This window comes from Pezoporus occidentalis, unplaced genomic scaffold (assembly GCF_034315485.1).
Source record: "Pezoporus occidentalis ecotype Australia unplaced genomic scaffold, CSIRO_AGI_Poc_V1 ctg3, whole genome shotgun sequence".
Lineage (NCBI taxonomy): Eukaryota > Metazoa > Chordata > Aves > Psittaciformes > Psittacidae > Pezoporus > Pezoporus occidentalis.
Window position 1 is genome coordinate 18304580 of NW_026914940.1, and position 27541 is coordinate 18332120.

Here is a 27541-nt window from a genome sequence, read left to right on the forward strand (position 1 = left end):
ACTTCAGACAAGAGGACCAGGCACGTTCACAGGCTTAAATAGCTGAAGCTTGGCTATCTGACTTACCTCTAATGTAGAACATGGTCACACGCATCTGTTCTGTGCAGTGTTTGTTCTGACAGCTCCTGCAAGCACAATGCCTGGGCCATGAAGGTGACCTGGAGGTGGAAAGACTCTCTTCCTCATTGTCAGTCTTGGGGAAAGTGAGACCGCCAGGAGCCAGAATCTTTGCACTGGCAGTATTCAGCATCTGGGAGTGATCTTCCAAGGATTTTGCCTTATCAGTATTTTAGACCTTCTCAACAGGCTTTCTGGGATGTGCAGTGGTTTTGTAGTGCTAACGCCTTGCAACTGCTGCCTTCTGCAGCCATCAGTGTACCCATAGTGCATTCTCCAGATTAATTAAGTGCCAATTCTATCTTCTTTGCCCCCTCAGTGAGATTATCCCAAACCACCCTTCTTCCGTTGTACTCACCATGGAATTTTCTTTATGCAGGTTTTCCAGGCTGTTCAGACCACCACCTCAGGTCTGCCTTTTTAGAGTGAATTCTGGTTCATAGTTTATGTACATTCAGAGCAATGAATTAGCCTGCTCCACCTCGACAGTGGTTGTGGCTTTAATATTTTAATTTCTTCATCAGGCTTTTTTTTCTTTTTTTTTTCTATTTTTTTGTTTGTTGTTTTTTTTTCTTTGTTTTCTTTTGTTTTTCCTTCTGCATTTCTCAGTGGTGCAGCATTTATTGTACAAGGGAGCAATCACCTCAAATGTCCTCTCGGATTGTGTTTGGAATGTGACTACTACATTCCTGTTGGCAGTGTCAGACAATGAATGTAGTGAATAGTTATTAAGTAGAAATGAGAGACTTGGAAAGTTAGCAGTGTGGATGCACAGCAAGTATCAATGATGTAGTTTTATGGTTATTTGTAGCAATGAGAAAATGTTATCAGAACCCCAAAGTTATTACAAGTAATTCAAGACAAACAGACATCAACTTGTAGCAATTCACTTTACTGCTTGCATTAGGCATGTCCACCTGATTTATGGTTACAATGAGAAAAATCACCATCATGTAAAACAATCAGATGGCAATGTGAGAGACTGCATCACAATTGTGTGAACATTCTGGTATGAATGGGGACTCACAACAGCCTTTCAAAGTCTGAATTTCAGGATACAGACAAATAAATGAGACAGACAGGGATGCGGCCACACTAGTTCTGAGCACTACATGTGGATGGGATGTCTTGTGAATAAGGAAATCTTCCTTAAAAAGACAAAAGTTGAATGCAAACCCCACCAGGCAATCAGTACACAGGGAGCTGGGCAGGAATCAGCTCTTCTAAATACTAGGCCTTCATGTGGAGCAATTTTACTTTTTGTAACACAAAGCCAGGAAATATTTGAATAACTTTTGTTAGGCTACTCATCTCCACTCAACAGATCCAAAGATTTACTCACTGACTCCAGCTGACCGGGATTAGCAGATTCAAACCATTTAACCGAGGTGCTCTGCTTCCTGCTGAGTTCTAGGTATCAAAGGCTCACTAAGGATGGATCCTCTTTGCACAGGTGATTTAAGAAATAACCAAAAAACCCACAAAACCTTAAAAGCAGAACTAGGAAAGAGTCTATATTCAAGGAAAGTTTTTAGCAATAGGAGTTTACCTGTTCTATTACCACCTTGAACACATGTGTGGATATAATCTGAAGATAATACAAATAATCACTGGTTCAGAAAACACGTTTAAGTAGTTTATTCCTGCTGTGACTTAAACATAGGTGTGGGTAAAGCTCCCAGCTGAGATTAGGCCAGCATTGTGAAAACTGCTTTCAGAGACAGGAGATAGATTTCTGCTGGCCAAAGTGTTTGTATTCTTATTTCAGAAGAACAAATTAAAAAATAGGTGCAATAAAGAAAGTGGGGGAAAAAAAGTTAAAATAGTGTGTGAAGTTATGGGAAAACATTGTTCCTGAGCCCGGCTATGTGAGCAGCTATCTTTATGAAATACTATTTTAATAAATATATAAGAAATCAAATATCAGTAATTTATATTTGCTACCCATCAGGCTAGTGTTAAGTTTTACTTTCAGAGAGTGTGATGACATAACTTTGAGGTTTAGCACGTGTCAGAGCTGCCAAAAGCTCCTGTGAGGTGAGTAAAATGAGTAGAAAATGGAGTAACTCTCTACCCACAGATAAACATGATGTGCTTGTTTTGAACTTATAAAAATGGGACCAGTCAAACAAATAGAAAATTTATAACGAGAAAACGCTACCAGGTATGTTTTGTCATGTAAAGCAATTGGACTAGCCAGTGGGAAGAATATAATGCAGCATAGCAGGCTTTAATTTACCTCTGGAATATATCAGGTACTCTCAGCATTTCCAGATCAGAAATGTTTTGTGATAAGGCTCTTTCCTTTTGGCACTGCTTTTGTGCTACGTATTCCCTTTAACCCTCATATTCTCCTTTACTTACATATCGTCTAAACACATCCCTAGAGCTCAGCAACTGTAAATTACACAACCTGTGGCTTTTGGACCAACTTCACCTAAAAGTTTTCATCTATGTATGTGGACCTTTCAGAATTAGCTTATTTCAATCCAGATGCAATTTCTTAGTTCTTTAAACCAATTTTGTATAATGGATAATTTTTTTTTGTCACCAAGGAGGTCAAAAAGTACCACCTAGCTCAAATATTGTGGAGTCTTAGATATATTGGTGTGATACTTTCTAATAAATGTTTAATTAATAATCATGAATGATTTGTCTGCTTTAGTCGCACTGTATTTGTAATGCTTTTTTTTCCTTCACAAGTCTTATTACCCAAAGTATTTACTATAGGACCAATTTTAGCCCTACTGAAATGAACCTATAACACCTGTTACCTTTGTTGAGAGTGAGAATTAGCACAATTTTAAGCACTCTTCTTCTGCATTTAAAGTTCAGCTAGCTATTGGTTTTGCTATTAGATTGTATGTACCTACACTTAGAAATGAAAAAAAGGACAAATTCAGTTTCAAAGTACACAGAAATGGGGCTGCTAACAATCAGTGGTACTTCATACTCTTCTACTAGACTCCAGCTGGCTGGTAAGCTGAAATAGCATCCTTGTATGTATTTTGTTCTGTGCTGTTTCTTTGGCTGATACAGGAACTAAATTACATACAACTCTACATGACTATTCAGGTCATGGTTTTGCTTTCAAATTTGTAGGATGAAAAATGCTTCAATAGGTCACTTTTATAGTATGAATTTTTAAATGAGAACAGCATTCAGGAGACTGAACAATTGCAACTGAAGGGCATTAATTGTGCAATTGTTCAAATTTTTCTATAACATAAATTATTGAACAGTATTTCTATATTGCATTAGTGGAGCAAACTGCTGTTCTATTTAAATGAACGCTATTGTTTTTCATATAAGACCACTGAAGACGTAAAGAATCATGCCAGTGGTGTTATGAAGCAGATTGTTCGATGACTGACATATGGAGGTACTATCAGTGAAGTAAGTCTTCAGGAGCTCAAGTAGAGAGAACAGTCTTTCTGGTTTCAGACCTTCACCCTTTTAGTTCACCAGGTGGTCTGACTTAGTTGTACTACTGACCTGTCGGCAAAGACTCCTTTGAAGTGGAGGCATCTTTTGTACTAATTTTCTCTTTGAACACTTTGCTGCTATTGAAGAGGTGGCAATGTTTACCTAGTTCTGAGAGCTTCCCTTCACAGTTTGTAAGCTCCAAATCCTCCTTGAAAAACAAGGTAAAACAAATGTAAAGAAATGACTGTCAAACTTCTCCAATGATCTGGAATTTTATTCCATCCATATACATGCATAGTAACAACATTTGTTGAGAAATTATTTCTATCAGAAGTAGAACATTATCTTTGTGATCACCAGTTGCAGTATTGCTACTCTTATATTTAAATATATCTTATATATGAATTAGATTCATAATTGCAGCATTGAGTTTAGGGTTTTGTTTTAGACTGTGCCTTTCAAAAGATAAAACTGATTGATATGACCTCATTACTTACAATACTGCTTCCAGTAATTTTGTTCATTCTTTATAAAGTATTGCATTTAACAGCAAAGGTTTAAAAATTGAGACAGAGATGCATCAGCGAAAGAAAATACAAGTACTATACAAGAAAAAAAATGCCATCTTCATTTAACGTACGTTTCAGATTAAGAAAGTGGACAGAAACATACTGCTACATACAAATGCAAAGCCTAATGACTAAGGTACTGTATCTGCTAAAATATAAAGTGCAAACTGAGCCCAATTGTTCAAAAAATTGAAATTTTAAGGCGAACTCTACAGCATAGTTGAAACTTCTTTGCAAGTTATATTTTAGCATATACATATATCTGCAACAGCATATAAGAAAAAAAACAGGATACACAAGTGCTTTTGAAGCTATTTCTAAAATGCTCTTCTGTATTGTTTGCGACTATTTTTTTTAAAATCTACTATACAGTGCAAACCATATGTGCTACACAATAACTATACAATAACATTACAAATGACTTTAATATAAAGTTTTTAAATAAAAAATAACATAACTACAGCTATGAATACTGCTGGTAAAATAAATTAATAGTTTTGAAAATGGCACCAATAATACACTTTACTAATGGACTGTAATGAAATTACACCTTTAAGTCTTCAACTTGGCAATAGTGAAATCTCCTGATTGTCCAGATGTAATTCAAACAGCTTTCTTTAGACTGTATGGAACAATATGCTAAACACAGGTACCAAAGGTGACTGATTGTTTCATTTGACATGTTCTGCTGCATGTGACGAGCAATAAAACTTCTTATGAGTTATAAAGTTTGAAAGATTGTTGAACTGGATGTCACACAGTCGGCAATACTTTCCACTGGTTGGGGCCTGGGTAGAACCATTCACGCCTTTAGCTATACTAGACAACTGTTCCTCTGCTGTAGGAATTGTTGGAGAGACATTTTCATTTGCAGTTAAGGGATTCTCAGAGATCCAAGAAGGAGACTTGTGCCCATCTTCATGTGGAGGATTCTGGGAAATGTTCTCTTGCTGTGGGTTTGTGGCAGGTCTTTCCTCCTGTTTTAGTCCCCCATTAACTATTACCATGCCTCGGTTTTTTGGCAATAGTGGAAGAGACTCTTTCTTCTGCACAGCACATCCATTTGAAGGCACCTGGCCTTTAGGAGATTCACTTTCTGTATTTGTATTTTGATCTAAATCAGTATTATGAATGACGAGAGAACCAGAAATGTAATCACTTGGCTTTATTCCATAATATGGAGAAAGCTGATCTGCTCCTTTAGCTTTCTTTATTGCTCCAGGGTAAAGGCATTGTGGAAGAAACAAATGTTTGTTTTCTTCTTTTGTAGCAATAAGCTGGGCCGCTTCACTAAAGACTTTTAGTCCTTGAAGTGTTGCTAAGTGTGTGGAAAACAAGTTTCCATTAGGAGAAGCCTGTTTTGAGTTTCCATTTTTCTCACATTTGATTATGTTTCTCTCGTAACTGACATCTGGGCTGTTTCTTTCACTTTCTGGGTTTTGGAACACCTTACTGTCGAGTTGTCCCAAGTCGTTACGCTGATGGGCAGTGACAGGGCAAAAATTCTGCTTGTGAGCCAGGTAATTCTCTACCTTGTTAAAACTGATCTTGCATACTGTGCATTCATGGTAGTCCAGCAGCCTTTTGGGAGAAGTGGATGTCCTCTCTGATGGGGGTAAGCACTTTTTACTGAGATCTATTGGCACATCCATCTCCAAGCAAGACACAGTAGAGTGGGGAGTATCACACTTTGAAACTGGAACACACTTGTTAATAGACAGTGAAGTTTCCAGATGCTTTGAGACTATTCCTGGAAAGATATCACATCGTGGATGGTAACATTCTCCAAGTCCCTCTGTAGACTCTTGAGTAGATGTACAAGGATTGCCAAGATTAGCCACTTCTAGAAATCGCTGTTGAACTAGTGGTGGCCTTTGCTCTTGCTCTGGTAGGCACATCTCATACATCTTCCTTCGCTTCCTAGTACGCATTGTTCTCTGCATGGCAGGCACTTTGTTGGAAGCGGACCTCTTCAGTGGAGGATCATGCCGAGTGGCACAGTAATACTGTTTGTGGACCATGTATGTTTCATGTCTGCTGAAAGTAATATTGCAAGCTTCACATGTGGTCTTGTTAGGATCACTCTCCCCTTCTACTAAAGGAGCATTGGGATTCTTCACATCAGGTTTCCCATTTATCTTATCATCACCATTACTTGCAGCTGACAACTTCTTAGATTGTGCTGTAAAGTCTTTTTCATGACTTTTATTGTTTGGCCCAATCAAATCTAAAACATTAGAAGAATTTATGCAAGATGTCTGCAGAAGTTGATTATCTGGATCTGACGTGTGGGGACCTGCATTCAGGATGTTTATGGAGCTTTGGCCATTACTGGGACTTACAGCTTCTGGTATTTTTTCTGGAACACTGGAAAAATCTGGTGACTTTGCCATCTGCTGCCATCGGCTGCTGCAGTAATGCTTTTTGTGTACCAAGTAGTTGTCCAAATTATTGAATGTTATGTTACACTCAAAACATGTAGCCCCTTTGGGCATCAGAGGACTGTAAATTACAGGAGGGTAATTGCTACTTCCATGCCTTAGTCTTCGATGGACCAGTTCAGACATTTTGGCTAATATCTCTGAAGCCTGAGGAACCACAGTGATGTCTTGGGGAAAAGCAAATTGGGAAAGAAAAGGTCCCATTGGGAAAGAAGGACCAATATTAGGCTGAACTGGCGATGAAGCAAGTCTTGGACTGGATGGTTCAGATTTTATTTTAGTGTATGAGAAACTCTGCTTATTTGTTGCAGGCTGGGTTTCTGGCCTCTGGTTTGGAAGGAAAAGGGGACCCTTTTTTTCACATTTATCAAGCTCTGTATCAGAACTTGCATCTTTAGTCTGCATGGTCTTTTGGCTCTGGGGAACATCATTTCTGCTCAGCAGGTCCGTTGCTGGCTGCAAACCTTCTTCGTTTCCACTTGGAGAGTGTTCGACGTCACTTTCTCTCTGAATTTTGTTGCCAGCGACATGTAACTCTTGGTGCTGCAGTAGCTCCCTCTGAGTTTGGAAGCCAAAATGGCAGTGATTGCATCTAAAAGCAGCTTGAGTAAGATGCGAGAACAGGTGCTGATGAAAGTTAATCACCGAGTCTGCAGTGTAAGTACAAACTGTGCATTTCAGACTAGCACCGGGAGGGAGAAATTCTTCCATTTTCACTCCTATAGAAAAAAAACAAGTAAAATACAAAATAAAGTGACCATTTTGCCCTTTGTGAAAATCAGTTGGACAGAAGGAACAGTGAGAACAACAAATTTTCTTCTGATGGGATAGTATCAGTCATCCTGCAAATACTTGAAGTGATTCAGAATTTCTTTCCTCAAACTGCTACAGGATATTCCCAGACTTCTCTCTGTTGGAGAGCCTTAGTATCTGCATGCGTTTAGCAGAGATGAAGGGAAAGAACAAACACGGGAAAGAATAAAAATAGACTGGATTTATTCTAAATGAAAAGGTCTTAGAAATTACAGTTTTAACTAAAGGAGACATAATGTTCCCCACACACAATCACTGGAAGTTTTGAATGCCCAGGAAGCACATCAAGGTCAAGAGGCTCAAGATTATGATGTGGCTTGAGGTACAGCCCTCAAACTTAGAGTGTCTGAAAGCCACAGACAGAGCAGAAGGAACATTTTGAGCATTACTGACACTCAGCTCTTTGCCTGCATGACTTGGCTGTAGTGCGGGAACAGGATACAGATCTATCCTCATCAGAAAGGACTGATGAGTCGCATTCATTGTGAAGGGAGGAGGAAGAGTAAGATACGGCTTCACCAACATTTTATCTTCCACATATAATGGCCACAGACAACTAATGCTGTAATACACCACTTTTTCCTCATGAAATCAGTACAGCTTTCCCTTTCAAGAACAATACATTCAAAGCCACCTTACAATCATTGCTGAAACACAAAAACATGTTTCACGGTATACAGAAACTGAAAATGCTTTAAAAACAGATAAGACCAAATTTCTCTACTGCTATAAGACAGATTTCGATTACCTGTTAGACATTAAAAATGGAAAAAATGTTGGTAGGGCTGATATTCAGAATCTAAAATGGATATTTGTTCTGTCTACACAGACACACACACATACCATGCCTTGATCACTAAGTTCATGGTAGTTGGCCAATAAAAGCTGTAAGAATATTGTGGTTCAGTCTCTGAGAAGTCCCTCTGCTGTACCTGGAGGTCCTTGCTTCTCCCCTAGCATCAGTGACTCACACAGTTGTGAGCAACGTTTAAATTTGACCTATTCTTTGCCTCAGAGGCCTAAAGGGAGCTCAGGAGATACACAGCACTTTAATCGGTGCTAGTTCTCTGTCAGGCACTTTTTCACCAGGAGGCCATATGAAGCTTGAGCTCCTCCACTGCCACAAGATTGTGTTTCACATGCTTCCACATCATGTGATACTTTCAACACCTAAGTCAATGGTATGTCACTAAATGCAAAGAGCTGAAGCAACCCTTTTATCCAATGGCTAATATTTCAGGATTTTCCTCTCCTTGGGGAGAAATGAATTTGTTATGCTCCAAAAGTACCTGGTCTTAATTATTAGGCTATAATACATGCTGGGCTTCATTCACCTGCTCTTGTTGAAGCTGTTCCTACTGTTCTGCTGTTTCACTGAATCATGAAATATTTTCTATGTTAGAGACAGATAATGACAATAGCCTGATATTCAAAGTTAAGATCTGGAAGCACAGAAAGATCTGATTTCTAAATGAATGGCTAAGTGTTGTCCATGTTGTGTACATATGAAAGTTTCTCAGCACTCTTCTCTCCTGGTAGGTACCAAACTCCTCCAAGGAAACACAATGCCTTCTAGAGTTGTAATTGCTGCCCAAGTATCAGAGAAATATTTTTCACTGCACCAAGTCCATACAGCAGACTCCTACTTCCCCAGGAGTTTTTACACTGCAGCCAAATAAAGCTTTATTCTGTGAATAAAGCCCACATTAGTGTCCTTTAGACTCCATCCATTTAACAGGAGGATCAGAACTCCTGTAGGGCCCTTGCCTTTTTCCAGACACAGCTCTGTACACTAGACAGCACACCCCACATAACCTAACACTGTGGTCTTTCTTATTTGTAGGTTTTCTCTGCTATTGAAAGCTCCAGTGCAGAAAGTTCTGCAAACTTGTGGCTGAGTCACCATCCCTGGAGGTATTTAAAGGATATGCAGATGTGGCACTTGAGGACATGGCTTAGTGGTGGACTCAGCAGTACTAGATTAACTGTTGATCTGAATGATCTTCAATGTCTTTTCCAACCAAACCAATTCTATGATTTGATGATTCTAAAATACTATCTCGATTTTATAAAGAGGAAAAAGAATATTGTTATAAAACACTAAGTTCTTATGAAACAAGTGTTCTGGGAAAAGCACACTGTCCATAGAGTGTTGGTCCCTGGTCCTTAAAGCCTCCTAAGAAGCCTACTCTAGGACTCCAAGATCTTACTTCAGCAGGACTTGCTCTCTGAGGGTGTGTTTCTCTGCTTGAGCATCAGAACAGGATAGTACAGATTGTAGTCTAGCAGACTCATGTTTGGTGGATGGAATCCTGAAGTAATTGATTGAATTTCTCAGAGAAATAGCAGCAATATGCGTCTGATTCCTGAGCATACCTTCACCAGTAATGTTGCCTGTATGCGTGTATACACATATTAAGAGAGAGACAGGATTCAAATGAGGATTAGTAGATAAGAGAAATGATACTGGCTACCTGGGAGAGGTGCTTGGTTTAGAAGGCAGATCAGAAACTCTTGACATTTCGGTAGCGTCTACACCCAACACTCACATGTATATGGGGATATATAGACACGGAATGTCTACAGTGAATAATTCTTCAAATAGCTAAATCTAGCAGATAATACAGGAAAATACATGGTACTTACCACTGTGAGAATTTAGGTGCATTTCTAGAGCTCTTGCATTAGAAAAACTTTTGGTGCACTGTGGAAAGGGGCAGACACTGGATATCTGCTGAGCACTCTCTTCGTTCTCTTCTGACAGCTGAGGTCCCTCTCTTTGCCTCCCGCTGCAGTAATACATGAGATGGGCCTGCAGGTTCCGCTCGCTTCGATACCAGATGCCACAGGACTTGCAAGGGAATATGTCCTCTACAAGCAAACACAACCAGGTGCAGGTTAGCTATGGTGTACTCAGTGCCAGCCAATTAACACAGCTGGATTAATTGCCCTCACTTCCCTATTAAATACATGCTTATTTAATAAAAACAGAACCGTGGGTTTATGAAAATGTCATTTGCAGGTGGGAGAATGAATGTGGGAGACAGTTGTTTCTTTCAGAAGGAGATTTTAAAAATAGCTACTAAAAAAACAGCTGAAAGTTTCTGGCATGTAATTACTTAAAAGAATGAAATTAAATTGTTTGTTGTGAATATGCAGTACCCATTCAGGACCTAAGCTCCATTTCCAGTACCTCGCTACCGATAAGTGACATATTTCAATTGCAGGTTTTTTTTTTTTTTCCGTACGCACAAGTCTTTCCAGCATTGGGCCTTGGAATTTTTGAGTGCTAACTGCAGATCATTCTGAAGAATGTGTATTTTCAGAATGCTTATGCAGTTATTACTGTAAAATCCTGCTGTTCTGGTATCCAGGAGGCCAGAATAGATTATGTTTCCTACAGTGTTGAATGTAATATTATACTAAGCAGCACGTTTGTCTCCTGGGTTCCTCATGTTATTAATATTAGGAGTTAAAAATTCTAATGTACTTTCTTTTTCTTATTTTTGGTAAATTGTAACAGTTACACTTTTCACTATGCAAAGGATATTTACTAAGAGTGATTAAATTCTTCATTGCTTTCTATCCCAAAATGTCAGCACCCTCTCTGAGGGGAAGACAATGCAGAGGTTGCACAGAGTGCTTCCCAGCAGCAGAGGGAGTAGATATATTTTGGTCATACACTGAGGGCTGCATACTTTACTCATGTGAAGAGTGATAATGAATACTGTGTATTCACATAAAGCAGATAGATATTTGATTGCTAATACCCTATCCAAATGGCATCTAAACAGTGCATGTTGTGTAGCTATCTCAGAAGGACAAAAAATGTCTTTCTGAAAGCTGAACTTGCCACCCTATCAGTAATAACAAGGAAGAAATCCCAGCCCTTTAGCGTACATCTTAACTAGTAAATTAAACAGTGACAGGAGCCTGACTAGAGCACTGGAACTTCTTGTTTGTATTGTTAAATCACGACAGTGATCCCTTCCACACTTTCGGCTTAAATCAATTAATGCCTTCGCCATTCCTGCATACAGCACAAGAATTGCCACAGGTCAAGGATGATTCCCTACAACTGGTTTGGTCACTTGTCATCTGTTTTTGAGACTAAGAGAGGATAAAATTGTGAGTGAAGCCAGACTGTGCCAGCTGACCTGAAGATCAGAGAATGGGCAATTGCAGTCAACATCTAAACACACCTCAGTCAACATAGAATCATAGAATGGTCTGGGTTGGAAAAGACCTTAAAATCATCAAGTTCCAACCCCCCTGCCATGGGCAGGGACACCTCACACTAAACCATGTCACCCAAGGCTTCATCCAACCTGGCCTTGAACACTGCCAGGGACGGAGCATTCACAACTTCTCTGGGCAACCCATTCCAGTGCCTGACCACCCTTACAGTAAAGAACTTCTTCCTTATATCCAATCTAAACTTCCCCTGTTTAAGTTTTAACCCATTACCCCTTGTCCTATCACTACAGTCCCTAATGAAGAGTCCCTCCCCAGCATCATTATAGGCCCCCTAAAAACATCAAAACTCCCACTGACTTCAGAATGCAAAAAAGCTGCTAGTGAATGTAATTAAGTTAGTCTTGAAGATGGTTGGCTGCTCTGAAAATATGACATGTGTAGCTGATGATGTAATTCATTATTCATGACAATCATATGTTTAATTTCAAATACTCATGAATATAGGACAATGGACAATTGCTTTCTCCCAATTCCTTAAAGTGAACAAAGTTGAAGGCTCCAGCACACCAAAATGGATGAGTCTTTTATTTGTTAAATATCTACAAATGCAGCCAAAATTTACATTGCTTAGTTTGCTGCTTTGACTCCACTGCTAATGCTTGTCTATTTTTCTGCTCATGAATTTATATAAAATATTTACACCACTACCAGTTTCTATGTTTTCCTTTGCCACAGAATAACTGTGCATGATTTTTAGGCATAAGCATTCAACAAGCAGTTAGTGTTCCAGTATATACCACTATTAAACTATTACTGATATAGCTTGCATCACTTGAAATGTCCATCTGTCCTGGGTTCAGCAGTAGCAGTCATGTTTCTCCTTCTTGGTAGCTGGTGCAGTGCAGTGTTTTGACTTTCGGCCTGGGAACAGAGCTGATAACAATGACGTTTTGGTTTGGCCAAGGACTTTGTGAGCCTCATGCTCTGCCAGGGAGGAGGGGAGGCCAGGAGGAAGCAGAGACAGGACACCTGACCCAAACTGACCAAAGAGGTATTCCATACCACAGCACATCATGTCCAGGATGTAACTGGGAGTTAGCCGGAAGGGCTGGGAGACTGCGGGGTTGGAGGAGGTATGGGTCGGTGCTTGGTCGGGCTGGGGGGCAGAGTTATCGGTTTGTTGGTGGTGAGGTGATGTATTCTCTTCCCTTGTTATTTCCTTTATCATTGTTATTACTGGTGGTAGCAGTAGTGATTTGTGTTACACCTTAGTTACTAAACTGTTTTTATCTCAACCCGTGGGCGTTGCATTCTTTTTGATTCTCCTCTCCATCCCTCCGTGAGTAGGGGGAGGGAAAGAAGGGGGGGAGTGAGTAATCGAGTTGCCTGACTGGGTTTAAACCACAACACCATCTCATGTGAAAGCTGATTTTTCAGCATTTGTTTTTCACTTCAAATGGTTTAAAGAATTGAACTGCTAGGTTTCCATAGAAAAGTCCAAAAATAGTTATCAGAAATTCTGATACTGCATCAAGTCCTATTTGAATTAATGTGACTGCATTCCATCACAGAATTGAACTTTCTGATTATTTTAATAAATTTCCAGCTATCGTTATTTCCTATGAGCTAGATGGCTCTCTTGCTCCAGTTATGGAGCTGGTGAACAGGTGACTCCCATTAGATGCCATGCAGAGGAAATGTATTTCAGGAGTTTTGTATGGTGAGAGGGTGTGACTCCCATTAGATGCCATGCAGAGGAAATGTATTTCAGGAGTTTTGTATGGTGAGAGGGTGGGATTCCATGGTGAACAATTTATAGGGATGGGACCTGAAACTATTACTACCCCGAAGTAATGCAAAACATATAAAGGCTATTTGAAGTTAATGTTCTGCTAAAGCCCAGAGTTTGCCTCCTGTAGATTTGCACAAAAAATACACCCTCAGCTGAAACAAGCTGTGAATGAGACTTTACCCTAAAGGCTAGGTAACTTCTTCTCTTGTGGCTCCCTTGGAGCTGTTGGCTATAAACACTTGTCTGCCCTAACTGTGGTAACGTAGTCCACTTCAGGGACTTCTGACACCTTCTTTTGGAAAGGTCCTGTAGGGTGGTAACTGCTAGTTCTATGAAGAGGTATATCAGCTCACAGCAGCCCCACTGCTGGGGGCAAAAATGAATGCACTTAGCTAAAGGGCTTAAGGTTGATCTCACACACTCTTTGGAAGGGAGGAATTTGATGACTTGGGCATTTTAAGGTTTATCTTTTAACACAGGCTAACAATAAATTTGCACCTATCAAGACTGTTTATCCAGAAAATAAGCAATTAAAAAAATAACCCCAAAACCAAAAAACATACATACAAAATTAAAAAAACAAACACCACAACACGCCCCCCCCCCCCCTTCAATAAAACCAGAAACCATGGAATGAAGAGTGTTACCACAGATATTTTAATGAGTCCTGTCTGAAGAGCTTGAAGATGGTGTGACTGACTGTTCAAGACAAAATGTTATTTGGTCTGAGCCTGAGTGGCAGATCATGTGCTTGCATGTGCATTCACACCTGAAATACTGTGTTCAGTAGTTCACTATATCTAATTACAATACAAACCTTAGATGGGGTCTAGATATGCAGGCTTGCAAAGTGCTGACAGCTAAGGATGTGCGTTAGATCTAAGTGATGACTGGTGAGGATGATGGTAACAGCTAACATATTTGAAAAGTACTTAGGAGAATGAGGAACTAGGGCTACATAATGATAAAAATTAATAATAAAAAGTTAAAGAACTGAAATTTCATTCAAGCTGAATTGTCTCAGTTCAACAACTGTCTTATCATGTACTTGTGTGCGTCCCCTCTAAGGACAGCACTTAATTACATGCTGTTTTTTGTTCATGATAGGGTCTACTGATGTCCAGAGGATGTAAAACATTCTTGTGTAGCCACATTGATTTGAGATAGTACAGTAAATCAGGGCTTCTATAAGGTACAATCTCCACTGCATTTAGAAACAGCCACTGAAGAGATATATTCTTACTTTCAACTGAATATCACAAATTATTACCAGAAGCTGCAGGTGTAAGCCACAAGCTTACTTGAGAAGCAAAGGCTGGACTTTGTAAGCTAACAGGCCTATCTTACCTACTTTTTCAACAGTTTCTGATCCTATTGACTCTGGGAGCAGATCACAGAACCTCCACATGAGGACAGGTCAGATACTCTGGGTGAGGCTCCTGCAGAACCCAGACACCAAATCGCTGCTCTTGATCCTTTCTATGTCTATGAGTTCATCTGAGATGCCAGGGGAACAAAAGCAGGCTTCAAGCTGTGGTTTTTAAGTCGTGTGGTATCTGTGGTCTTGAATTCACTATCGCTGTATTAGCTCTTCATATGTGCCCTTAAAGTACTGCTGTTTTAAAAAACCACCAGAGAATAGTATTCATCACTTACTGTTCACAATAGCCGTTGGCAAAATAGATGCCATTGCAGCTTGTTGAGGGAGCAATTGTATTGAGTCCAGCAGGCGTGCAGGATACATGCCTTCTGTGAGAGTCATCTGACTAGCAGCTTGCAGCCTTGAGTCAAAATCTACAACAAAGGCAATCAGCTCTTCACCCTCTGAGATGGCCTTGGTCGTGGTACACCAAAGTTGCCCTCCTACAGGAAACATAAAAGCAGAAAGATTTAATTGACTATATCAGATTCCAGAACATAAAACATCAGTGCCATATCTTTACAGTCTCTTTTTAAATTCTGATGGCTTGCTCAAGGTAAAGAGGCAAATAATTTTTACTGTATTCCTTCTACCAATACAGGAATTTTCAATCTACAAGGATAATAATTTGGAGATACTTTTCCTAATTATTTGCAGCATGAACATTCATGTTAATTTCCATTTTGTCTCCTATGAGATTAAATCATGAAAATCAAGCTATAGGTGAAAGTATTTTATATGGCACTCTTTTCATCATCACTTTTCACCAGCCACCTTTTACCCTTTTTTGTAACTCCAATGATGTTTTATTTTGAATACCAAATCAGAGCACATTAAAACCAAACAGCTGTGAGAAAGAAATCAGATTTCCTCATAAGGGCGTTCCTCCCCTCCCTTATGTTTGCCACCCTCTTTCTCTAAAAAATCTTTCCTTATGTAATATTCTTTGTAACATGACTGCTTTATCTCTGCTTACACTGACTGAACTTCCTGAAAAGAAGATATGCCAAAGATCTGTTTCATAAAGGCTTATTCAAATAAAGATTTGTTTAAAGGGGGGGAAGTGGAAGAACTTTCATCAAACAGTAAGACACACTATAGCTCTGTGCTGCAAATGTCACGTGTAGTGCATTAAAAAGAAAATTAACTATGCGAGTACATCTACTAATGTATTTGAATGCGATAGTGAATGCTCATTTATTTAACATGTTTAGACAGGCAAAGCACTTATATTGTGTTATCTACACTCTCAGGCCTAGATACATATCCAATACAGTTATGCCTGAAATAATGCTGCATACTTTATATGTTACAAAGCTTTTTTTTTTTTCCTCAGGTTTTGTATATATAGAAAAAGCTATATGTTGTATTCATTAGGCAAGCAAAAACTGTGCTCATTTTGATAAGTAATATTGCTGTGTTTATCTTTCGGCATAACTGCCTTTTCAACTGCACTTCATTTTTTTCCCCTCAACGAGATTATAGTTTTAAAACAACTTGTTGCAAAAATCTGGTAGAGGAGATAACAACAGTGTATGATATGCCACAGCTAAATGGAAGAATTAGGACATTGTTTTAGAGAAATCTTGGACAATTAATTAAACCAGTCTATTAGCTTTCAAAGATGAGCAAACAAAACAGCATCAGTGACAATGTGTTTCGGTAGAAAAATAAAGCTAAGCTTCCAGACCTCAAAGTGGTGTGAAAGTTTCAAAGCACGAAAGTGTCTCTATTCACCCTTCGGTAATGCAGGAGCTGAAGGTGGTTCCAAAGTTTACGATTTACTGCGATGGGACCAAAGCATACTAAGGTTTACTACCCTCCAAGATTACAGAATTAAATGGTGCAAATCTGAGTAATTTCCTCTAGAGAATAAGAAGATGAAATGTGAAGATAGTGCCATAAATGCCTACAAATGCAGAATCCTAATGCCCAAGCACGAATCCAAACATTTGACAAGCTCAGTCTGACTTACTGCATAAGTCAGGAGTAAATGCAGAAGCCTTCAGAGTTAAACTGGTCTAAAACCTGTTCAAGAGAAAATAAGGCTAAATTCCTAAAGTGTTCTTAATTAGTTTTGCAGACACTAACACATGATACACACTGCACTCTGAGGACCTGAAAATGGGTACTCTCACTGCAAACTCTGCACAGTTCATCATTCTGAGAATAGTGTTTCCATTATTTGCGTGCACTTCTATTTTATTTATATACAGAAGGTGTAATAATAAACCAACATGTTTCAGTACATTTTGACATAGAATAAGAGCTCTTCATAGACTGCATTATTCACTGGATTTCTTAATAAAGTAAAAATTAGTCACTGCAGAAGAACCAACTGGGACTTCCTCTATCCGAGCAAACATCCTGACATGCTATACCCTTGGGGGGAAAAACCCCAGAAAGTGTAGTTGATTACTGGGTCTCCAGCTGCAATCAGTCTGGATCAGCTAACAGCTGACTCAGCCTCCTGGTGTCAGAGCTCCTCAGGGTGTTGACTCACGTCCAGCAGCAGATTAAACAGCTGAAGCGAGCAGTGACCTCGGATGCCTGCTCCACCCAGCTCCTGGAGGCTGTCACACCTACAGCAGGCACAGCCGCATGGGATGTATGAAAGCTCTGGAAGCACAACAATCTCCAGCTTGGCTTATTAAAGGAAATCAGAATTACAGAAATTTAATCCACTCCTGGATTCAGCTCCAATAATTCCATTGTTACTTTGTTTTCTTCCATCCCACTCTATGGAAAATGAGGCATTTAAGTGATCATGCCATATATGTCCATATTTCCATCAGTACATGATATGGTGTTGAGTTAAATCCCCAGATGAACCCTCAAATGATGCATTCTTCCAGCTAATGGAATACAGTGAATCACCTCTGCAGTAACAGTCACACGCAGGGATAGCCCCCTCTGACGCAGTACTCCCCTCTTGTCCCCTTCTATGCTTGCTTGCACAGATTAAGGCAATAGCTGCTGTTTTGAAAGATATAATCTTCTTCCCCTCATTGCAGTGAACACAAATATGCTGGCTTTCACGCACAGGAAGAAAACAGTGGAAGTTTTCTTGAGCCTTCTACTGCACAGTCTGGGAAATGGTGTGCAGAGAACCTGGCAGGAGCTTTCAATTTTAACAGGAAGTTCCAAACATGACTACCTTATGAATTATTATGCTGCCTAGCCATCCCTGCCAGGCTCCAGGGCTTCCTGACATGTGGTAGTTACAAAACAGGAAGAAAACCTTGCTTCCAATAAACATTTCCACATGCTAAGACAGCACTGACATATACACAGTAATTTCTCAGGACCCCAACATCTTTTCATAAAGCAAAGGGCAGTGTCAATAGCAGATTTTCAAAAGGATAACATGTAAGTCCTTGCCAAGTATCAGTGGCAATGAAGAAAAAGATAGGAAGATGTTTGCTTGAAATATTTGCAAAGTCATGAAGATTTCCTAAGTGAATATGAGATGAAGTTCTAAGCTTACTCCTTCCTGTTCCAATGGAGAAGGAAAGCTTTTGAAATGCAAAAAGGCTTTGTGACATTGTGAAGCTGTTTTCTCTAGAAGTCTAGTTCTGACTCTGTGAAATTGGAAATAAGCTTCTTGAGCCTCCAATATATTGTTTTATATTTATGGTTAAACTGAAGAAATTTATGTGATTCATAGTATATACATGCTAAACAGAAGAAAAGAATAAAAATGGCTGTCAACACTATGTATTTATTTGAACTCTTTTTATCTAGTTCATATTTCAAGGAATTACAAATGCTCATTTAATCACTGAAAGTTGGGAAAGTTAAAGAATATCATGTTGTGCGAACTAGAGCAAAAGATTACATTCCAACTGCATTGGCATCAGTTCTTTATCAAATGACATCAGGCACTGAAGCAGCTATCTGATACTTTCAGAGTTTCCACCAAATGGAAAGGTTATTTCAGGATTCTCTTCTTTGTCTGCATCTTTCACTGCAAATATTTCTGCTGATTGGAAAAACCCCAACACCCTTCAACAACAACAACAAAAAAAATCCAAACCCAAACCAAACAAACCAACTTTCTACGAAAAGGAGAAAGTAAGGTCCTGATGTCCCTGAAAACTGTGGACTTACTGTTCTTTGTAATGTTTATGATCAAGATTCTTGTGCAAACAGATCTGGTTCCTAGCAGGAAGCTTATAAATCATAATTGCTGTCAAAACTGCAGTGGAGTGTACTGCAAGTTTTGATAATAAAGAATAGAGTCACAGTTCAAACTTGATTACATTTTGGAAATTCATGCTGCTCTTACAAGAATCAGTGGTCTTAAATATCTTCTTCTCCTGCCAAATTTTTCACTTGCACTTTTTATTATTTATGAAATCAGTGTCTGCACAATGTCATGCAGACCTCTGCTGATAAACTCTAATTAAGATTAAGACAAGCCTTTTGGAAAGGATCCCATCATTAGCAAACATGATAAACACAAAAATACTCCTTACTTGTCAACCAGGAGCAATTCAGTAACCTAACAGTATTATCTGTTGCTAGGCTACAGAGCTGACAAAGCTTCAATTATATTGTATGGCCATACCTATAGAATACTGTGTAAGAAAACGTATCTAATATAAAAGCATTTAACTTCAGCCACGCTATCTGTAATTCATGGCTTCTTTCAATGGCAAAAATCAGGTTAATAATTACACAGCATGCTGGAAAAATCTAAGCGATATGTCATGTTTGCACAATTTTTTTCTAATTTATCTCTATGATTGATAGATATTTGCTTTGTAAAAATAATAAAATGTAAGCAATGGGATGCTATAAACCACAAGAACAACTACACCTGGGCTCATCAAGATATGGAACTACACTCAGTATAAAAAATATACAGTAAATTGAACCAATTAAATCATATTTAGATGCAGTAATACTTCTGTATTCAGAATAAGTAGTATTGTGGTGATCAGTATACATGCTAGTACAAAATTCATTTTATGCAGGTCAGAAATCTAGAATACAAGGGAAACTTGCCTTTTTTTTTAACAGCCCTTCAATTTTTCCTTCTACATTTGGATTCTTTTTTTAAACAAAGTGACCTCTATTATCCTATTTGGAATCAGCAATTTGCAACTAAAGTGATGGCCCTTCATAAGTTTTGATTCTCATAACCCTAAGACACTTCCAGGGAAGACACAGACCTAGGCACAGTGAATCTTCAGACGGTGGGCTTCTTTTTTCCCACTTATTTTTTGCAGACCTTAAAGAGTGATCACTTGAGGTCTGTGGATAACTGACTGAAAAAAAATATATTTAAGGACAGACTTCACTATTAACTCAACTGAGAGAAAATAGCTTCAAAATGGATGGAGCCATAAAGCCTCAATTCATAGTCTTGCTTTTAGGAAAAGTGACTTAAGAAAGTAAATACCTAAACCCAACGTTTCCATTGAGTACAGCTGTTTGATGGAAGTGCAGCTATTTTTTTTCCACAGATGAAGAAGCATAATGACAATATAAACACATACTCAAAGGCAGTCCCATTTTTCCTGTCTTTATTAACAGTCAGTTTTCCTTGCTGAACAATTTGAGTCTAGTTTTTGACCCAGCAATGGCAGACGTGCTTCACAGAAGTTTAGGGAAACCAATGGCAATTTCTATTAAAACCAATTTCCAGTGCCAGTTAATTCAGAAGTACTATTTGGTGTAGCAAAAATTAAGCTTACTGGATTTGATTGTGTTGCTGCAACACATAATAGCTCATTTCCTGTACACACATCTTTTTACAAGAAGGGTCAAAAGACTATCAGAATTTATTTAAACAACAGACTGTTACTCTTCACGACTTCCAGGCACTGTCAACTGAATTAAACCTTCCTCTCCTAATGAAATATTCCAATTTGTTAAAAATGATGCTTTTTAGTAATGGTAATGGGGATTGGAGTTAATTTATTATCTTCTCTCCTTTGCTGCACAGGTTAAGCATTTAAAAAGAATCTGCTCATCACAATAGGATGGGATCTTCATATTTGGGTTCCTCCTGCATCTCACCCATGGGGTTGTGACGATTCAGCATTCACTGAAAGCCATTTCAGTGCAGCAGAAGTTACTGGGTAGATCTCTAATTTTTGACATGAACAAAGTACATATATCTATATGTAGACACATTGTTTAATAAAAAATTATAATTAATTCAAATCCAATACTGTTGAAATTTTTGACAGTAGAGTGGTACAAGGAACAGAACTTATAAATTATGTGTGCCCCTTCTTTGAAAAATGCTTTGGAGGTTTCTTTGTGAATTGGCAAATACAGTAGGAGTATGAGGTATTGTGTGGATCCTCCTGCACAGCACCTGATAAAAGAATAAAGAGCTGTGACATATTCTTAAAACAATAGAGGAATTAAAGAGAAACAATAGGCCAGCTGCTTCATTAATACAATCAAAAGAGAGCCCAGCACAGAGGAGTCCAGATAATTAAGCACTACTCTTTTAGACCTTTTTTTTCTGTAATAAATTTGCTAAAAATTTATTAACTACTTCATAGTTGTTAGATAGATGTATGTACTTGTTTATTTAGGTTGATTAATGCCTTTTCAGTATTCTACAACATGCCAACTCATGGTTCATACAAGTTTTTTGAATAAAGTAATGTAAGAATAAGTGATATGGATCTGTGGTATATACAGCAATAAATCAAAAGCATTTTGTGAACAGTCTTCCCAGTTGCTAAATAATTCTTCGCATTTTTCACATGCGTACACAAAATACATACTTTGCACAGCATTATGCTATTCATGTATTTTAATGCCAGGGTTCCAACCATCTCTCTGTGAAGTGTCTCCAAAATCACCCCTGCAAATGCAGAATTCTCAAACTCTCACAAAAAAATAGTTTTAGTGCTACATTAAGATTAATGAGATGATTTCCCAGCATCTTCTATCATTTTTCCTTGTTTACTGATGAAGAGATTACCAAAAGATACTTGACCTTTAATTTTAACTAAACCATTGCATTATTATAAGCCTGCAGTGTACTGACTGCAGAAAATGTAAAATCATTACACTCTACAAAACTAGACCAATACAGTGGACAAACCAGTTCTGTTGTTACTTTTACCGTTATGTTCAGCATAAAATATGGAGCCTGTTTTACTTTGAACTCACTGAACAAATTGCAAAATAAAGGAATTGCAATGATATTTTTCGCAACAAACCAACACAAGAATACTCAGCTTAAAGGCACTAGCCAAACTGAAGAAAGCAGCTTTAAAATCCCCACATTTTGAGATATAAAATGTCTGACCAGAAACAGGGAAGAAAAATACTCCTTCAGAATATAGCTCTTAGTCCTGCACCTAGTCAACCTGAGTTTTAGGTCTGACTTAGCTTAGTCATATGCTGACAGCTGGCAGTGTTTTTACCTGAATAGATGATTTTATAGTTAAAGACTGCCAGGCTTCATACAGCTGATAAAACCCAAAAATATTAGAGGAACTTGCCAGTCCCAGGGGAGTGAACTCCCAAACCTGGCACCTCTGTTTCAGTGTAAGGGGTAGGTCTTTCCCTTGCTGCAGTACAACTACTGTGAACATCATGATCTGCATTGGAGCACCTCTCAAATTAATTCTGCAAACACCTTAATCAGCTGAACCCCAAATGAAGCATGCTGTTTCTGAAGGGCAAGGGGTATAACAAACACTTAGATTTGACCTCTTATTTTTTCCACTGTTGTCTGTCTGCTGTTTGCTAGTTTGAGGATTTCTGTGTGTTTTCCTTCAATTAAATGCCCACATGTAACACTCAACAGAGTTCTATTAGGTAAAGTGGCAAAATAGATTAGTGCTCTGAAAATATTCACAGGAAAATAATGTTGTAATTTTATTTGCCATTTCCCCCCCGATAGAGCTGTCACAGCTTATTTACCACAGGGGGAGAGAGTTAAACCCATATCCTTAGAAGTTCTATGCATTTAAGAGGCTTATATATCTCTTCTGGGACCCTCGTTCAAATCCTGGGCTAATCAGAGTGAATACATATCTTTCTATTAGATGGCTCTAAAAACTCTTAGGTGATATCAGTTCCTGGTGGACGACAGTCCACAGCGTAAAACTATTAAATGTTTGGCACAAATGGCAATACTTACAGAATGAAGCTGGAAACTGTAATATCCTCCCACATCACAAGAAGTTAAGTCTGCTGCTCAGAGGCTGAAATTAAAGCCTGCCACAAATGCTAACCTGCTATATTTCCTTAATTCAGCATAAGATCAAACAAGGAAGTCAAAGGAGTTCTTTCACAAGTTTAGCAATTTGTTCCTGTTTTTTTTAATTTTCTTTCCAAATTTCTGTTTTGAATTGAGTGCCGCATGTTTTTTACATTTGTATTGGGTTCTACTTGAGTGTTATTTCAAAATTTACTAAACTTTCAGAAAAGAAATGATAAATAGCTTAAAAAAAAACCCAAACAATAAACCCATGCTGACATTGTGCACGTTGCACTCCCATCACCACTGCTAAGGGGGTAGGACTTGTCTCAGCAAACTCATCTTCCCTTTTTTAAAGAATCAGTGAATGGGCACTCTCCAAAGAGCTTCCCAGGAGACATTCCTGGGTGAGCTCCACTGCTTCCCCCAGCTTTTGTGGATGCACCAGGTTTCAGAGAGAGAGAGAAAATGGACCACTGAAACCAACTACTCTGAAGCACAGCTTTGGATATACACATTCCTCTACAATCCCTGCTTCCCTAACAGCACAGCTGTAAGGTGACCTTTTAGTAGCCTTATAAACACAATCATGCCTGTGGATTGTCTTTTCAGAGTTATTTTGTGAGACTGGAGTGTATGAAAAAAGGAGGTGATTAAATGAGACAATAGATATGCTTTAATGGCACCGCTTTCTTACAGAGAAAGCAGAGTATGCATCTTATCAATGGATTTTCTGCTGTCTTGCAGCTGGTACTGTAGGGTTCATTTCTTGCCCCTGGGCAAATGCAGAGTGAATGGCAAAGGTACCTGAGCAGGAGAAAGGCTTGAAAAGGAGGAGCTGGATTGATAGGTTGCATTTGTAAAGAAAATAAACACATTAAATATAAGGACAAATAGAAAGTTACAGAATGGCAAAACCATTGTAAGAAATAAGTATTGGCTGTGAGAGCCCTTCAATACAGGGATCACACTCCAGAAGAAGTTCCAGACTGTGTGAAACAAAAGTCACCTTTCGTAATGAATAGAAGCTGGAGCATTTAGTTGTGTGCATTGTAAGGCTGAAAAAAGAGTCGCTATTATTGCTAGTTATCATGTTAACATTCAACTCACAGGCTGAAGCTCAGGAACTAGTTTACCTCAGCTGTAACAATGATGGAAGCAAAGTAGCACTTCTTGATTAAAAAAAAATGTTGCTCCCACGTAAGCCATTAGAACATTCTATATGTGGAAACAAGACTGACAAATCGATGGCTTTCTTACTAAACTAACTAATAAGTAAAAGGCATCAAATGTAAATTTGCATGTTTAGTATGTTCTAAAATGTAACAGAAGCTGCAATAAGCATCCAACATTCTATTTAGAAAGGTCCTCATTTAAAAAAACCCACAATCACCACACACACACACAATTCACACCAAACCCCCAGATTTCCTCTAGATGTGTTGAAAAACAGGTATTATAGCTCTTCCCTTTGAAGTAAGAGCTAGAAGTAAAAAAGACTGAAAACTGGTGACGATCAAAAGCATTTCCACCTTCCAAGCTACATGCAGTGGCCAGGTAAACAAGCATTGTAAACCACTGCTAGTATACCATTTAGTTCTTTCAGTAAGAGAGACTGTTAACAGCAGAAAGCAAATCCTGTAACGGCAACAGCAAGACTGAGCTACTGATGGTCACAATTGAAAAAAAAACAAAATAAGATTATGAATGAGCAAATAGTTAAGACTCCTGGCATACACACTAACATGGATTAGCAATTAAGAGAGGATTCTGTACTTAATGATTTCTTCCAAAACAGGCTTAATAAGAAATACCAGTTTACTGAGCATCATACAGGTGCAGAGGAGCTGCCATTCTGCCTGCCTGGTCAGCATGATTTCTAAATGGCCAGGAAAGAAGTGACTGTATACCCAAAGGCAAGCTGTCAAAATTCAGGCTGCAGCTGATAAACTGATTACAAAGCTGCTTAAGACTTTGCTTGTAAACAAAAGCATTTATCAACTAATAATTTGCAATAAACTGAAGTAACTCCCAGCTGAGCCCCAAACTGTAATTGTCTTTACCATCTGCCTATTAAAATACCATTCTTCATCACCAAGCAGGAGCAGAAGGGAGAGAATCTCCAACAACTACATAACTTGCATGCTTATAAATAATCTGTGAGCATTTCACATGTTCATTATGATTGCCAGGTTTTGTATACTTCATTTTCTCTTTTTGAGAGGCGAAGAGGTGCTGTAAAGTGGTAGAAAAGAAATTAATAAATACCGCCTGGTGCAAGAAAAAATTATGTAAATTCATCATACTCTGCAGTTTCTTAATTTTTTTCTCTTTTTGCAACTCCATCGGAATATCATGATGGAAGCCCCCTCAAGCACAACTTTGCAGATTAAACTCTCAATTTCTTTTCAACTTGTCAGTTTTCATTACCTTTCTTTCTTATGCACTGACTTCTTACAGGGGCTTCAATGGGAAGCCAGTTAAAGCACGCTGGCTCCCCAGGGGGGTGTCTGCCAGAGCCTGAGGGATTCTGCAGACTCCGTGGACCTCTATAGGGTTACACTTAAGAGCATTTTGCCTCACTTGTTGAGAGGCTTTCTGAAAATTAAGTGAATGTACACACTTTTATTTTCCAGCTGTTGACAGCCTTACTCCTGAGAAAGGCAGTAGAGTTTAGACAAAGTTCAAAATTAACCAATTCAGATGCTCTAAAGCTGATAGACCCCGAAGGAAGAATCACTTTGTTCAACGCCTAAAATATTCAAGTATGAGCAAGAGAAAACTGGAGAATTGATACCGTGCAGAGAATGGCAGCCCCTCGAGATGTGTCTGCATTAAAAATTGAATTTAGCAGAGAATCTCACTATGATTCAGTGCAAAGCACTTGACCAAATATTTCTGCAATCTGTCCTCTCAGCCACCCGCTGTTCTGAACGCAAGGCTGTGACCAGAGACCTACAATTAGTTTACGTCTTCAGAAATATCTGCATAAAATACATAGATGCTTTAAATGCAACTTGATTTCTCATTGACTTTCCAGATTCAGACTGAAATAATCTATTTAGCTGAAGTGAGGCTTTTCATGTGTACAGAAAACATTTTAGGTCATCGCTGGGAGGAAAATGAGGATCTGAAAGAAAAAGAGGAAGGTTTTTCCTGTTAATTGATTGTTGACCTGTTAATTGTATTGAAATGCAATAAGTTAAAGGATGATGCTGTCACCCATGCTCCCAGAAGCAGTCTCATTTACTTCAGTGATAATCTTTCTCTACCTCACAGCGCTTTTGTCTGGTCCTTTGTTACTACCAGCGTTGCCTGCAGAACACCACCCCATTCCCAAGAACTGGAAAAAGAAATCAAACCTCATGACAGTCTGGGACCTATTGAGTTAATTGTCTAAGACACATTTCACTCAAGACAATTATGCTTGTAAACTACTGGAATTTTACTTGTATATCTAATTAAATATACTCATTAATATGCTGGTTGAACCAGGTCTCCATACCCCTATTTGTATCCACAGTACTGGGACAGGATTCAAAGGATGAAATAGAAGGAAGAATGAACAACAGTGTGCACAGATACAGAAAACACATGTACCAAAATTAATTTTCTTTGGAATGTTGTAAACAAGAGATTTTGTTAAGACACCTTTCAAGCCTCTGCAGTTAAAACTCATCATATAAATTATTTAAGGAGTACAGACCTGTGTATGATGAGAACTTTAGCATGACGATGCTGTGTTACAAAGTGAGAAGAGTCACAGTTTTGAAGACTCATGTAACAATTACTTTTTATTATTTAATGGTCATTAAAAAAATAACAATCAGAAAACTTTGGAAGACACTAAGCTGGAATTTATCATTTCTTGTGGTTGCCACACAAAAGGAAATGGTAAAAGAATTTGTTGTTGAAATATTAGGTGTAATATGCAGAACCTTATTTTGTATACCTCAAGTTTCTTAAAAGTCAGGTAATGCAAATAAACCTGAACACGTGGCTGATAGTTTTATGAGAACAGGGCAGGTTTAATGCCAGAGAAGAGCTTTTCAAGCGCACGCATGACGCTGACCCCTTTGCACGTACGCGCACCATCTGCGAACAGCCCAGGCCGGACGCACAGCCTAAGGCTGCAGCGGGAGGGTGCGTGCTCGGCCACCGCGCCCCGCCCCGCAGCGCCCCTGGCGGGCGCACCCGCCACAGCACGCAGTGCCGGACGTAGCACGCCGCCGGCAGCAGATGGCGCTGCCGCGCCGCCAGGAGGGTGCGAGGGACTGCGCGGGGGGAGGCGAGGCGCGCCGTGCCGTTATGTATTGAATTTTACAGCCCAGTGCACACCGCGCACCGGGGCGATAACGCCGGAGGTGTCAGGAACTTCGATTAAACCCGCTGCGCGCGACCCCCTCCTGCCTGCTGCGCTCCCGACTGTCGCCCCGCGCTTTCCCTGTCACGACAGAGCGCGGCGCGGGACGGAGCGTGGGGGTGCGATGGCCCCTCACGGGGAGCGCCGAGCCATGAAGGGGATTTAAATAAACTGATCTGCAAACCAAACAAACAATGCGACGTCGACCTCTGTCGGCTCAG

The 27541-nt window shown here is 39.1% G+C and overlaps 1 protein-coding gene across 2 annotated transcripts in view; it reads right to left on the reverse strand.

The window, feature by feature from the left end:
• Positions 1 to 988: 988 nt before the first annotated feature.
• The window catches only part of ZFPM2 (zinc finger protein, FOG family member 2), a 312069-nt gene continuing 285516 nt past the window's right edge, over positions 989 to 27541 (reverse strand). For both annotated transcript variants that reach the window (XM_062627192.1, XM_062627193.1), the window contains 3 exons: positions 15012 to 15218; positions 10013 to 10237; positions 989 to 7272 (listed from right to left, as the gene is read on the reverse strand). In XM_062627192.1, coding sequence (XP_062483176.1) covers positions 4784 to 7272; positions 10013 to 10237; positions 15012 to 15218 — 2921 coding nt within the window. In that variant the 3' untranslated portion in view covers positions 989 to 4783. The remainder of the gene's footprint in view (positions 7273 to 10012; positions 10238 to 15011; positions 15219 to 27541) is intronic.